At 40.3% G+C, this 15312-nt stretch overlaps 1 protein-coding gene across 4 annotated transcripts in view; it reads right to left on the minus strand.

Moving 5' to 3' along the window:
- The window catches only part of dnajc6 (DnaJ (Hsp40) homolog, subfamily C, member 6), a 131203-nt gene that overhangs the window by 42290 nt on the left and 73601 nt on the right, over positions 1-15312 (minus strand). For all 4 annotated transcript variants that reach the window (XM_078561293.1, XM_078561295.1, XM_078561292.1 and 1 more), the window contains 2 exons: positions 6077-6271; positions 1484-1601 (listed from right to left, as the gene is read on the minus strand). In XM_078561293.1, coding sequence (XP_078417419.1) covers positions 1484-1601; positions 6077-6271 — 313 coding nt within the window. The remainder of the gene's footprint in view (positions 1-1483; positions 1602-6076; positions 6272-15312) is intronic.

Below are 15312 nucleotides of genomic sequence, written 5' to 3' on the forward strand. Positions count from 1 at the left end.
GAGAGTATAAATCGGTTCAAATGGTTACCAGAAGGATTTGCTGGAGAAAAAGAGATTGAGACATAGAATGAGCTACCAGATAAATAGGAGAGCTTGTTTTGCCTCATCATCTTGCTTGCTTTTTATTTTTATTTTTTTCTATCTTTGTCCCCAGTAACCTTTCACTGCTACCTTCCTGTTCATTTCCCCTGTTTTTAATCTAATCTTCATTCACTTGTGACTAAGGGACACTTTTTTGAGTGCATTGGTGCTTTACTGGTTTAGCCATCCACGACCAAATCTGGTCAGACTACATCAAGCCCAATTGGGCCTCACCTTCCTCTGCCAAAACCACCTACTCTGGAATGATCCTGGAGAGTGAAGATAACTCTCAGCTTCTCTTCTCCGCTATCTATTGTCTTCCAACCTCCCCTCCAACAAGTGTGAGGATCTCATGGATTTTGTGATCATTTAGATGGAGACTATTTGTTCAGTGTCAGCTATGACACAATTGCTAGCACTCTCGACTCTGAATCAATGTTCTGGATTCAAGTTTCACTCCAGGTCATGGGCACAGAAATCAAGGCCAAAACTTAAATGCAGTACTACGGGAGTGCTGCACTGTAGGAGGTGCTGTCCTTTGGATGAGACTTCAAACCAAGGCCTCATCTAAAACATGCAAAACATCCAATGGCAGTGTTTTGAAGAAAAACAGGGGAATTATCCCTGGTGTCCTGCCCAATATTTATCCCTCAATCAAAAAAACAAATGATCAGATTGCTGTTTGAGAGTTTTCCTGTGCACAAATTGGCTGCCATGTTTCCGACATTACTACAAAGATTACACTTCGAAAGCTCTTTATTGGTTGTAAAGTGCTTTAAAGACATCTGGTGGTTGTGAAAAGTGCTTTATAAATACAGGTTTTTCTTCCTTCCTTCGTTGTTCAGCTACTACTTCTTAACCTCCTACCCATGGCCCAAGCCAAACCTCCTCCCATCCCCTCCAACAACCTCATGTTTGATCTACCTACCCCTGAGCCCACATCTTTCTAGTTTTTCACCCATCTATTCCCCTGCCCCTTGCAAATACATCTTGCCCAGAAGATCCATGTCCTGCTTCTTTGACCCCATTACCATCAAATTGCTAACAACCCAGCTTCTCTTTTGATCTTCATGTTAGCTGATAATTCAAATTATTCTTTTTACTTAGGTACTGTCCCATACCAATAGAGGTTGTGGAATACCAATGGGGAAGTCCAAATGATTTTCAATCCTTCGAAACTTGGGGATGAAGAAAGCATGAGCTTCTCCATCAGTCCAGTGATGGCAAAGTCTCTTGTGCATGCCAGAGCATCGCTATTTAACTTTGAGAGGCTTCGACTTTAGGAACTGGAAAATACGCACAATTTTGTGCTTTCCTACGTTTTGGCTTGGAGTTTATATAATTCACATAATACTATTCATTAGATGGGATTGAGTTAATATTTGATGCAACATGGACCAACCTTTGCTTGAAGTCTTCCACCAATTGTCGATCGCATATGAAAGGCAGCAACAATGACATCACCATGGGCACTAACACCCAAAGAAGAAAATACTTTTCCCTCCTGGATTCGGTGTTCTCTTTGGGATTTAAGAAATTTAAAAATATGATAAAAGCCTTCTGTTAAATAGAGTTTAAGAAAAATAATAAGACTTAATTGGATGGAGGAAAACAAACCTCTAGACAACAATATGTAATTTATACATTTAAGGTATCACTAATATGAGTGGCAGTATCAGAAAGAGTTGGATAGTAATTTTCAAAAGATTTTAAATATTGGGGGGTATAATACTGGCATTAGACTGTGCTCCCTTCTTTATTCAATCAATTTATTAGTGACCTACAGCATTGATATAATGGGCATGCTCTAATTGAAAATTATGTATAGATGATTTTGGGATTTTTATTAGGAGATTGAATAAAGAAGGGAGCACAGTCTAATGCCAGTATGTCACTCAAAACAAAAAAATCACAATAACTGTAATTTTGCAAGTATTTGGCCCCTTCAAAACTAGAACAAAAGTTAATTCATATTCATTTCACTGTCTCTGAACATAGCTCAAAAAATTAGTCAAATACTTCAGTTGTATTTAACACCAGTTATATCACAAAATATACGGTATAATGTACTACTGAAGTTAAATGTGTGAAAATGCTTAAGAATCAAACCTAAGGTTTTATCTCCATTCTACTTCAAAACATTTCCCATCAACATAGCTGTCAAGTCCAGGAATAAATGTTGTGTCTTTGTACAGTGAAGCAAATCAGTATGTCGATAGGTTCGCTGCTGCTTTATTCTTACTTCATTTTATTTCTTTACTCAAAATACAACTATCTGCTTATTGTACAACAAACCAGCACTTGGATACTGATGTGATACGATGAGCCACACTTAGAACTTCAACACATGTTGTGGTTGGGTCCACAAATTGCATCTTTTACCATCTAATTCCCTCCTCATCAGTACAGTGCCAGAGGCCATCAGGGTTAGGAACTGCTCTCAGAGCGGAAGGTGGTTAATATAGACTATTTTTAAAGAGAGGGTTAAGACAGAAACAGGTAACTCTAGTCCCATTAGTTTGACATCAGGAGATAGGGAAGATGCTCAAGAAATCATTAGGGATGCAGCAGGTGTCCACGTGCACAGCAAATGCCGGGGACAACCAACAAAGCCTCCAGAAAAGAAGGTTGTGACTTGCCAATCTAAGACATTTTTGGAGAATAAGTTTAACAGAGGAGAATAATTCAGTCGACATTGTCCACCAGTTCTTGATCTTGTATTGCTTAAGTGTAGACTTCTCTACAAGACTGAATTGTGGAATTAGTGGCAACCTGCTGCAATGGATTGCGATTTGGCTGGATGCCAGTCGGCAGAAAATAGTTGTAAATTGGTTCGAATCTGTTTGCAGACCGATTATTGTTAGGACCTTTGATGTTTACGATTTAAATCAATGAACTTCATGTAAATGTTCAGGGAATGATCTGCTAGTTTGTGGACTATGCCCAAAAACATGAGAGTTAGAAGGCTAACAGTTGTTCAATTATTACAAACTAGTCTGAATGAGGGGATCGGGGATTGAGCCTGTGTTTGGGAAATTATGCTTAACTTAGAAGTGTGTGCACGGGCATATCAAATGCTAAATATACATACATCCTAGAAGGAAAAGAATTAAAAACCGGTGGTGAAAGGACGTGCGTGCTGATCTTCATCGAGACTGATAACGGTTCAGAGAGAAATTTGAACTTCCTCTGACACGTAAGGATTTCATGTTTTAAACAAACTTTTATTGTACCAATGACTAAAGCCAAGACACTATTAATTAAAGATGAACAACTTTTCATAGGCAACACATACATTAAACAACCAAAGTTACCCCTTTCTATGTTTACTGTTAATTGAAAACCCCAATTTTATTACATTAATTGGTTTCTTAGGTAGACATTCACTTCTGTAACCAATCCAGTGTTTCACAATTCAAGGGTTTTACTTCCATTCTTTTCCTTTCCTAATGCTATCTTCTACTGAGAGAATTTTCCCCGAGTATGCTAACTTAAGCTTCAGTTAGGTGAACCTTCCAGCTGTGTTTTAACTCCACACGAACTAGGTTTTCAAACAGTGTGCAAGTTCCCACCAGCATTCTGCATGGTGAATGATGGACTCAGCATTTTCTCTACATAAGGTGCAGATCTATTCATGCCAACATCTGTCTTCTTGCTCTCCCCCTCCCAGTCAGCTTCAGATCACTCAAGAACAAAAACTACAACTGCCCTTCTGTTTATGATATCTCTGGGTTTATAGAGAAGCCAGAATTTTGATCTCAAAATGGCTTTCTCTGCCCTCCTCTCCATATGGCAATGGGAAACATACAAGCCCTGTAGCCAAGTAGAAATGGCAATCAGCTATCTGTAATTACCACTGCTTTCCACCTTAGAAACAAAGGGAAAGGTTCCATCACAACTGTTTACAACTTGATACCAATAACATCTTTGAATTTTAGGAAATTTAAGGTCTTCTCAAAGTAGACTTAGAAACAGCTGTCATTGTCCCCAGGTATTAACATTTTCCACTTCACTTTCAATAACACAATGTGGCTCTCCTTTTGCCTAAGAATTAAACACCTAGGTTTACTGTCAGACAGACATCAGCATAGGTCACATGACTCCTTTCATTTAACCTACATTTTAAAGATACGATCCCAAAGCATGAAGATCTTATAAACCAAAAAATATAGACCTAAAATATAATCATCTAAGCCTCACACTTGGAACAAGGAAGATGAGTGTATTAGCGCATCAGTCTCTACAGGCTAATGCCCAGTCCTTTGAAGCTATGGTCAAAGTAAAATGATTCTTGGGTGTATTCACAGAATAATTCAATTATTTTAAAAAAGCATACTTTTCATTCTTGTAGGTCTTGGCTAGGCCTGTTAGTATAGTATATAGGCCTCAGTTAGTATACTGTATCCAATTGTGGTCTTATGAATATTAAGGGTTTTGAAAGCAAATAGAGGGTTTTGAAAGCATATAGAAAAGGAATGCCACAAGATTAATCCTCAGTTTAAAACACCTTAGTAATCCATTTAGGCTCAATGAGCTAAATCTGTATATTTTAGAAAAGCAGAGATTATAGGGTGATATGAAATATTGAAGAGAATGGATTGTTTTTATGCTGACCAATTATTTAAACTGAATTGCTTAAGGAGGTCCAGGGGCTACAGCCATCAGTTACCCAAGGGCAGAACCAGCTCGGATGTTGGACAGTTCTTTTCGTGTCTCCCAGAGAACAGTGGATGAATGGAATAGGTCGCCAGTTCATGAGGTGAACGTTAATTCGCTGTCTTGCTCCAAGCAATGAACCTTTTTCTGGCTGGGTTGGAAATCACCCCATATACGAAGTAGGTATCTTGTTACATAAATCAGAGCTAATTAGATCTCCTGGGCTAGTTTCAATCATCTAAGACTTTGGAAAAAATTTTCAATTTTTTCACCTAGTTAGCCTGTTTTTAATCCTCCCAGGGGAATGCACAGCTCCAGGTGGGATGGGGGACATATCTTCTGTGATACATAAAGAATCACAAGTGTGTGGGCTGGATGGTACTAAATCTTTACCTTTCATTTTCATATATTCATAAAACTACCAACTCTCTGATAGCTTGTCCAATTCATTGCCTATAATGAGTGCGTCAGCATGCTATTAGCCATGGAGAGCATAATACAGGCAAGCTTGATTCTGCCCTCATCTAAAGCCTACACTAGAGTGGTTCAACAGTGATGCCCTGCTGAGATCAACTAATTCAGCTCACAACTGGGAACAAAGCTTAGGCTTTTATTGTCTGTATGGCACACATTTCCATTGGCCAATGCATTGATCACTAAGCCATTGGAAGTACTACCATTTGTTGTTTCATTGCTGTATTGTCAAACACCTCTGCCGACACATGGGGGTCCCTAGATTGTAACCGACCAAAATGGAGAAGGCTCATCTGGGAAGGCACACAACAGAGAGACACTGTCAGGAATGTAGAGGCAAAGTCGAGGCATCAGAGGGAGCGCACAAACTTCCAAACAGCCGACTTCCTCCAACACTTCAAGTACCACATGTGGTAGAGTCTGTAGATCAGCATTGGACTTATCAGCCACCTCAGAACTCATCAGACCAGAGAGGAAACAAGTCATTATTAATTCCAAGGGGCTGCCTAAGAGAAGAGAGCTGTATTGTGTACATGTGGGTATTACACAGCCACCCCAGCTCCAAAGCTAGAAATCATTGTTCACAATATTAACAAATATTTGAAAACATTCATGCGACACTCCTCTGTCTACTATTTTGACAATGTTATTATGCAGTTTCTTTTAGATGGATCAATGATTCTGTTAAAATAACGAGTGTACATCAACATTGCTGACTGTCATTTCCAAGCTCCGATATTTTGAACAGTAGTGATAACTATTTTGGTAGGACTCACATCACTTACTGATCAAATGCACAAAATATTCACGAAGTCTGCACAGAAAACTATCCAATAATATTTCCAGAAGGTTAAATGTTACCTACCTCATTTTATCATAATCCTGTGCAGTTGTAAAAATCTTTGTTTCACCAATAAAAACTTCAAAGAAAGGTCGGCAGCCATTCCTCTGTTTATTGAAGCATGGGACTGGGCTCACAGTGACAGTTTTAATGATGAGGGGTTTGCAATGTGGGAGTGTGGGTTTTTCAGAAACCATTTCACAGATATATCCTATATATCTGAAATGAAAATCACATATAAAGCAACAACTTTTTGCACACTGTCTTTGTTAAGATGAACAACATTTATTATCTTCAAAATGAGCTATAATCAGCCCTTTCAAGCTTAAAGATGGAGAGAGTAAAAGGGGGAAATTCCCATGTTAAGACATTTTGGTCATATCTATCAGCTCAAAATGCATTTGGATCTTCAGGAAGGAGCTTTGTTTCCAAACAAAGGCTATGTCTCAAAAGAGAATGAAGGAGGACGCAGAAGAAGCTGGGCAAAGTCGATTGTTTCACATTAACTAGTGTGTTGAAATTAGGAAACTTAATTTAGACCAGTTATAGTATAATCCTTATTATAGAGCAATAATAAGATGGGCCCCAATTATTTGTCAGATCATTCCCAATAGATTTATGGCACTGATCAAAGAAATGTTTCTGGGCTTGCCAACTTCCCCTCTAAAACATACTATAGTATAATTATAGTTTCAAAGCCAATACAACACATGGACTGCGTTTCTTCACACTTTTTCTCACAAGATCACGGATTTATGTTGCGATGGAGTTCTACACAAGCTAGTTAGTCTCCAGCACCTAGCAGAAATGGCTGTATAGTGGAGATGCAACCAGACTAGTTATTTTACAAGGCCCGGACAAATATCTGAGGACGAGTTCAAATTCCACCACAGTATCTGGGGAATTGAAATTCAGTTAACTAAATCAATCTAGAACAATACTATTATTTGTTATATGTATTATTACTGGGAGTGGTGACCATTTAACCACTGGATTGTGGTTATAAACTCCAACTGGTTCAATAATATCCTCTGGGAGTGAAGTCTGCCATCCTTACTCTGTCTGACCTACATGTAATTGCAGGCTCACTGCAGTATGGCTGACTTTTAAATGTTCTCCGAAATGGCTAGCAAGTCAGTCGTCAAGAAGGCAGCTCACCACCATCACCTTCTCGAGGACAACTAGGGGAAATAATGCTGGCTTTTCCAGTGACCCCACATCCAGTGAACTAATTTTTAAAAAACCTAGGTAGCAATTCTTTTGACAGCCTGGATAACAAATATCTGCTAGCTATTGGACTATAAGGGGCATCACAGCTAAGCCCATTCCTATCTCTACCTGAAGTTTCCACCCTGCGCTTTATAGCATTGATAGTGATAAGGATTGGGAACTCGAGCTGATTTTCTCCTCTCATGTTACACTGAGCCAAATATTATGCTTCTACTTTCATTGAAGTAGGGATAGACTAAATCAGGGCAAAGGATTAACCCTGGCATCTTTACAATTTATATTCACAACACCAGCCATTTAGTCAGGGAGACAGAGATTAAAAGAATAGACAGGTTACAAATGCAACTGTAGACAATGTGAGGTAATGTGTTTTTGGAAGAAACAAGGAATTGGAATATTCACTTAATCGAAAGACACTGTAGATGAACAGAGCAACCAAGGATTTCAAATACATAATTCCCTATAAGTTTGAGTCAAGTACAAAAAGCCATCAAAAAACAAACAGCATTTTGGGCTTTATAAACAGGATGTAGAATACAAGAATAAGTAGTATTGACAAATGTATATATATCATTGACTAGGCCATAACTAGAGCAACGTGTACAATTTTCAGTGCCCCATTACTGAAAGGCACAAATACCATACAGGGCACTCAGCACAGATCTAGCAGCATGATGCTAAAGGGTGGACAATTAGTTATGAGGAGAGATTGGAGATACGAACAAGGAGCAGGAGTAGGCCATTCGGCCACTCAAGCCTGCTCTGCTATTTAATAAGGTCATGGCTGATCTGATAATAACCTGAAATCTGCATCCCGCCTACCCCCAATAACCTATCACCCCCTTGTTTACCAAGAATCTATCCACCTCTGCCTTAAAAATATTCAAAGACTCTGCTTCCAATGCCTTTTCAGGAAGAGTTCCAAAGACTTATGACCCTCAGAGAAAAAATTTAGTCTCATCTCTGTTTTAAATGGGCGAGCCCTTATTTTTAACCAGTGACCCCTACTTCTTGATTCTCTCAAGTGGAAACATCTTCTCCACAACCACCTTGTCAAGACCCCTCAGGATCTTATATGTTTCAAACAAGTCACCTCCTACTCTTCTAATCGCCAGTGAATACAGGCCTAGCCTGTCCAATTTTCCTCATAAGACAACCCACCCATTCCAGGTATTAGTCTGGTAAACCTTCTCTGAACTGCTTCCAAAGCATTTACATCTTTCCTTAAATAAGGTGACCAATATGACACACATAATAAATGTTTGACAGGATCAAATGATGAAACAGCAAGGCAGCGGGATTAGTTTTGGGCTGTTTCTCACAAAGATTTGGCACAAGCGAGATAGGTTCAATATTAACTGGTAGTGGCACTGCCACCACTACCCCAACTCCCCTCTGACAGGCAGGAGAAAGTCAGGTGGAGGTGTAAATCCTAAAACATGCAAAAAAAAAGTCCCCAACCAGATGCAAATGCCCCTAACGTTATTTTCATGACAGAAGGTGACAAGATGTAATGTCCCCAATCTTGGAAATGGAACACTTCAGCAACATATTTAAATCAGGCTCCCACTGTGTAATTGGATGCCTGACAGTGGTGTAGTGCTGCCAGAGTGAACAAGGGCCCGAGCAGCAGAGTGCGGGGAGCAGAGGACCAGGGAGGGGAGGCTGGCTGCAAGGCCCAGGGATGAGTTGCTGCAGAGCAGAACCCCAGGTCGGGGCCAGGGTGGGGGCATGGGAGGAAGAGGCTGACTGATGTGTGTGCACGTGCATGCCTGTGTGTGCGCGAGGGGGCAGGGGTGGAAGCTGGGGTGAGGGAGTCAGTGTGCGAGAGTGAGGGAGCACGAGGGAGTAAGCGATACGGTGTGGGGCAGAAGTGAGCACGGGCAAAAGAATGTGTGTGTGTGTGTGTGTGTGTGTGTGGCGGGGGGGCAGGGGAATGAGTGAGTGTGCGCATGTGTGGAAATGAGAGTGAGTGAGTGAAGGTGAGTGAGTGTGTGCTTGCGCATGTGACCGTGCGCAAGTGAGTGTGTGTGTGGTTGGGAGCGAGAGAGTGTGCGTGCTGGGGTGAGGGGGGTGGAAAGAGAGAGAGAGGGAAAGAGAGAAAGCGTGACCCATTTGTATCCGGGAAACAGGCCTGCTCCTTCAGGAGTGAGCCAATCCTGTCAGCAACCTTCACATGGGTAGGCACGTCCTGGCATTGCAATGCAGTTGGCTACTAGAAGTGTTTAAAGGACAGCCGCATTGCAGTAGGATGTGGCGTACAGGAATGCGCCACCAGCTCACTGGGAAGGAGAGACGCCTTCTGCAGGTAAATCCCTCACCCTAGCATTGAGGCGAGGCCAAGTCAGTAAGGTTCAAGCCTGCATTCCCTCAGAACAAAATGTATTCTGCTTTTCGATTAATGCCCTTTCTTCCTTTGTACTATCGTAAGCAGGAGCAAATCAGGCAATGTCCTCTTAGTACAGAATCTCAACACCAGGACTGTGAACTCATTAGGCTTCCCAGCCTGATAAATATTTTATAAGGATCAAGACTTGGATCATGTAAACCAAATTCTCTAGGAATATAGAGATTTCCTTACACCCCAGAAATGTTGTTAATCACTTCACTTATCCTATTTGAAGCACAACCACAATACCTAAAATGAAAAGGCAACGTGGGTCTCAAAACAATGATAATTGGTCAGAAAGCAGGGTGGTGTTACCTTATACAATAGGTAGGGTGGCAGGGAAAGATAGTTATGGGTGCAGGCAAGGATTTCACCCTTACTCAATATGTTGGGAAGTAATGGATTTAATCAGTAGCAGTACTCCCGAATTGGTATCCAATTTCCATGTGGCAACCGTGAAATTTCACAGCACAGAAGGAAGCCACTCGGCCCATCATTGTAACTGCACAATTCTCAGCAAGAACTATCCACGTCGCCCTATTCCCCATTCTCTTTTTTTTTAAATTTCAGATTTGAAACGTATAATGGATTCTATCCCTGCTGCTGTTTCTGGTGGGAACATTCCATGACCTAACAACCCCTCAATTCATATCAATAGTCATCGTATCATCTGACTCATTTGGTTGCAAAAATTACTGCTGCTGACAACTTTGTACCTGCTGTAAGAATGGGCTGCATTTTCAGGTATAAGGAAAAGGTTTCAGAAATGGAGATTAGGATGCGCTGGTTGGTGGAAACGAGTAATAGGGAAGAAAAATAGAGTTATTTAAATATCTAGTCAGAAAATCTTGTTATGTCCATTTCATAAACAGGAGAGTATATGCTAAGCTGAAATCTAAATGCCTTAATGAAGGTACACAGGGAAAGCAGCTTCAAAAATAAATATTTCACAAAGTATAAAACAATGGCAAGATTGCATGTATCAGATACAGCTGAAGTTAACTAGAGCCACAAGTGAATGCCAAAAATGCATTGGGAAAAAAACAACTGATCAGGTGGGATTCCCATGAGAAAGCTTTACAAGTTCTGTTAGAGGCTGGAAAAGCCACAAAGATCCTTTGAAAGATTTGGCACGGTGGTTAGGATTGGAGAGCAGAATATGGCTGAAATGCTAAATATATATTTTGTACTCATTTTCACTATTGAAGATGATACAGTGGTAGGTACAAATGCTTTAGATATTGACTCCTTAAACGTAAATACATAAATGGCCTTAGCTTGGTTCGAGGCACTGAAGGTTAAACAGGTTGCTGGACCTGATGACATTTGCTGTAGAAAATTGGAGAGGTACTATGCAAGCCATTAATTCAGCTGACTAATTGTTCTTTGAGATCTGGACTAGTTCGAATTGACTGGAGAAAGCACTTGACACAAGAATGCTTGTACACATGTGCCAAGCCCCAATCATTGACATTTAGATAGGAACATAGGAACTAGAGTAGGCCATTCAGCCCCTTGAGCTTGTTCTGACATTCAGTTAAATTATGGCTGATCTGTATCTTAATTCTATTTACTCAGTTTTGTTCTTATCCTGTAAGTAAGGTTTTCTGTAATGCATGTTTTAATAGACTTGGATTAAATAATTAAACTGTTGCATAATGAAATTCTAGCTATGCTAAAGACCGATGATTCAAAATACCACATGCTTCGAAATAAAATGCCTGCCGGCCATAATATTTTTCACTTTAAAAGCATAGTTTTATTGACGTTTGGGGACTCATATGATTAAGACATAGAAAAACAATGTGATAGTAGATTTAGCAACAGATGGCCAACAGATTTCCTTAGAGCTCCCTCACTCAAAATTGAACACTACACCACTGATGCCTGAATCATCATTTCCCATTGCCACGCAGATTTCCCAGGGCTTGAGAAACCCATACAAACTAGGAGCACGAGTAGGCTGCTCAGTCCCTCAAGCCTGCTCCACCTATCAATAAAATCATGGCTGATCTGACTGTAATCTCCTGCCTACCCCCAATGACCTTTCACCCCCTTGTTAATCAAGAATCTATCTAGCTCTGCCTTAAAAGTATTCAAAGGCCCTAGTTCCACTGGCTTTTTAGGAAGAGAGTTCCAAAGACTCTCAACCTTCAGAGAAAGAATTTCCCCTCATTTCTGTCCAAAATGAGCAACCCCTTATTTTCAAACTGTGACCTTTCCACAAGAGGAAACATCCTCTCCACATCAACTCTCTCAAGACCCCCTTAGGATCTTAAAGGTTTCAATCAAGTCTTACTCTTCTAAGCTCCAGCAGATAAAAGCCTAACCTATTCAATCTTTCCTCATAAGACAACCCGCCCATTCCTGGTATTAGTCTAGTCTAGTAAACCTTCTCTGAACTGCTTCTCACGCATTTACATCTTTCCTTAAATAAGGAGAACAAAATTTACCCAATACTCCAGATATGGTCTCACCAGTGACAGGTAGTAAGCTAACTGGCCTGTAGTTTTCTGCTGTCTCCCTCCCTTTTTGAATAAAGGAGTTACATTTGCTATTTTCCAATCTAATGGAACCTTCCACGAATCTAGGGAATATTGGAAAATTAAAACCAATGTATCAAGACCCTAAGATGAAGTCCATCTCAACCTGGGGATTTGTCAGCCAGCAGCTCCAACAATCAACTCATATCATTTCTCTGGTGATTGTAATTTCCTCCCTCCCCTCCATTTCCTGATTTAAAGCTGCTTCTGGGTTGTTATTTGTATCCTCTATAGTGAAGACTGATGCAAAATTACTGTTCAATTCATCTGCCATCTCCTTATTTTCCATTATTAATTCCCCAGGCTCACTTTCTATAGGACCAACACTCACTTTGTTAACTCTTTTCTTATTTAAATATCTATAGAAACTCTTACTATACATCCTTATATTTCTAGCTAGCGTTCTCTCGTACAATGACTTTTCCCTCCTTATTAATCCTTTGGTGTTTTATATTCTGCCCAATCTTCTGACCTACCACCCATCTTTGCTCAATTAATTGCTTTTTCTTTAAGTTTGATAGTGTCTTTAACCTTTTCAGTTAAACAGTGGGTCCTCCCCTTGGAAGCTTGCTTTTTCAGCAGTGAAGAGGCAGGAGCTGTCAGATCCACAAGTTAAGTGCCTTTTACAACAGCCTGTGGGTCAGGGAAAGGAAGAATGCTTCGCATAAGGAGCAACGAAGCCTATGGCCTCACTTCTGACGATCACAGCCGCTCTCCAGCCTGTTAAATTGAGTGGATTAAAAAGCCTAACTTTAGTGTTTTAAACACTGCTAGTTATGCTTTATAGCTATTATGAATCTGAACTGAAGATAAAAGTTCTACTGTGATATTGTTCTTGTGCTCTCTCTCTCCACCCCATATATAAAAATATATAAATATGTCCGATTTTCCATATCCACCTTCTTCACAGAGCTGAAAGAGTAAAGGCACAATTTTAAGCAACCCTATCTGGTAGTAATGGGGCAAGCTCAGGTCAGATGCCAGTTAGTCTGATTTTACACTCCAAGTGGAAAATTGGCAGGTTGTAAAATGGGGATCTGGCCAAAGCTCATTGCTACCAGGCAGGTTAGGTTAAAATTGAGGCTGCGGGTCTTCTCTTCCTCCTGCATGCTTCCCAAACTCTATGGTTGGTACTCCCATGTTCCATTTCTTACATTTAAGCCAAAGGTTTTCAGCAATGTCTACCAAGCCAAAGATGAGTATCAGAACCTGGTGAGAACACACTGCCAGGATATGGTAGAGGGGATAGAAGCTGATGGGAGCAAGGAGTGGTGGGATATGCTGTGGGAAAAAGTAGCACAAGGCTAGGAGGCAGTGATGGGCTGGCTTGTTGGCAGGTAGTTAGGGATGAAGGCACTAGCGCTTTGTATGGCTGGTGAGCAGATTCAGGAGAAAAATCAGGGATAGAGCTGCTCAAGGCCATGTGAATCAATGAGCATGCCTATTGTCATGACATATGGATACAGTGGACATTTTTTCAAAACCATGAACAGGCTTGACTCTACTCTCAGTCACTACTGTCTACGCCTCATTCCAATTGTTTGATTCCAAGGATCACATCATAAAGAGAACTTATTAGAAAAAATGACTTGGAAAGAATCCTTTGTCTCAATGGGTACATTCTTTCCAAAGACCTGGCAGAACTTGCCTCAATCTCTTGCCAATTGATTTCCTGAAGGATGGAGCACTTCCAAGATGATAAAGTTCTGTGAAATTTCACAATAATCAAGCAAGCTGCTATCCACTGTTGTATTATTTAACCCCAGCTGGATGTCACATAACAGTCACTTGTGGGAGTCGTGTACAAGCCCTCTAATAGTAACCACATGGTAGGGTGGAGCATAAAGGAAGAAATAATAGGAGCGTGTCAGAAAGGCACAGCAATAATCTTGGGAGATTTTAATTTACGTAGATTGGAAAAGTCAGATGGGCAAAGGTAGCCTAGATAAGGAGATCATAGAATATTTCTGGGATTGTTTCTTAGAACAGCATGTTCTTGAACCAACCAGAGCAAGCTATACTAGACCTGGTATAATGCAAAAAGATGGGATTAATCTGCGATCTCATAGTGAAGGTACCCCTAGGTAGCAGCGACCATAATATGGTTCAGGTTGAGTAAGGGAGGAATGGGTCAAAGATTATGTTTTTAAAATTAAATAAAGGTAATTGAGGACATGAAATCAGAGCTGGCTAAAGAGAATTGGAAAATTAGGTTAAGGGATAGGTCAACAGAGATGCAGTGGTAAACATTTAATGGGATATTTCAGAATACACAGAATAGGTAAATTCCAACAAGAAAGAAAAAGTCCAAGGAACGGACACACCATCCATGGTTAACTAGAAATTAACCTTTAACGGTAGTGGGTGTCAAACTTAAAGAAAAAGCATATAGTTGTATAAAGATAGGTGGAAGGTCAGAAAATTGGACAGAATATAAGGAACAGCAAAAGACGACTAAATTATTAATACGGAGGGAAAAATTAGAGTGCAAGAGAAAGCTAGCCAAAAATATAAAAACAGATAGTACGAGTTTCTATAAATATTTTAAAAAGAAACGAGTTAACAAAGTGAGCATTGGTCCTATAGAAAGTGAGCCTAGAGAATTGATAATGGAAAGGAGATAGCAGATGAATTGAACAGGTATTTTGCATCAGTCTTCACTATAGGAGGATACAAATAACATCCCTGAAGCAGCTATAAATCAGGAAATGGAAGGGAGGGAGGAACTCAGAAAATTATAATCACCAGAGAAGTGGTATTGAGTAACTTGTTGGAGCTGTGGGCTGACAAGCGCCCAGGTCCTGATGGACTTCATCCTAGCGTCTTGAAAGAGTGGCTAGTGAGATAATTAATGTATTGTTTTGAATTTTCCAAAACTCCTTAGATTCAGGGAAAGTCCCATTAGATTGGAAGATAGCAAATGTAACTCCTTTATTCAAAAAGGGAGGGAGACAAAAAGCAGGAAACTACAGGTCAGTTAGCTTAACATCTGTCATAGGGAAAATGTTAGAAGCTATTATTAAAGAAGCTACAGCAGGGCACTTGGATAGGTTCAAGGTCATCAGGCAGAGTCAACATGGTTTTCTGAAAGGGAAATC

Source organism: Cetorhinus maximus, chromosome 17, assembly GCF_964194155.1.
Source record: "Cetorhinus maximus chromosome 17, sCetMax3.hap1.1, whole genome shotgun sequence".
NCBI classification, from domain to species: Eukaryota; Metazoa; Chordata; class Chondrichthyes; order Lamniformes; family Cetorhinidae; genus Cetorhinus; species Cetorhinus maximus.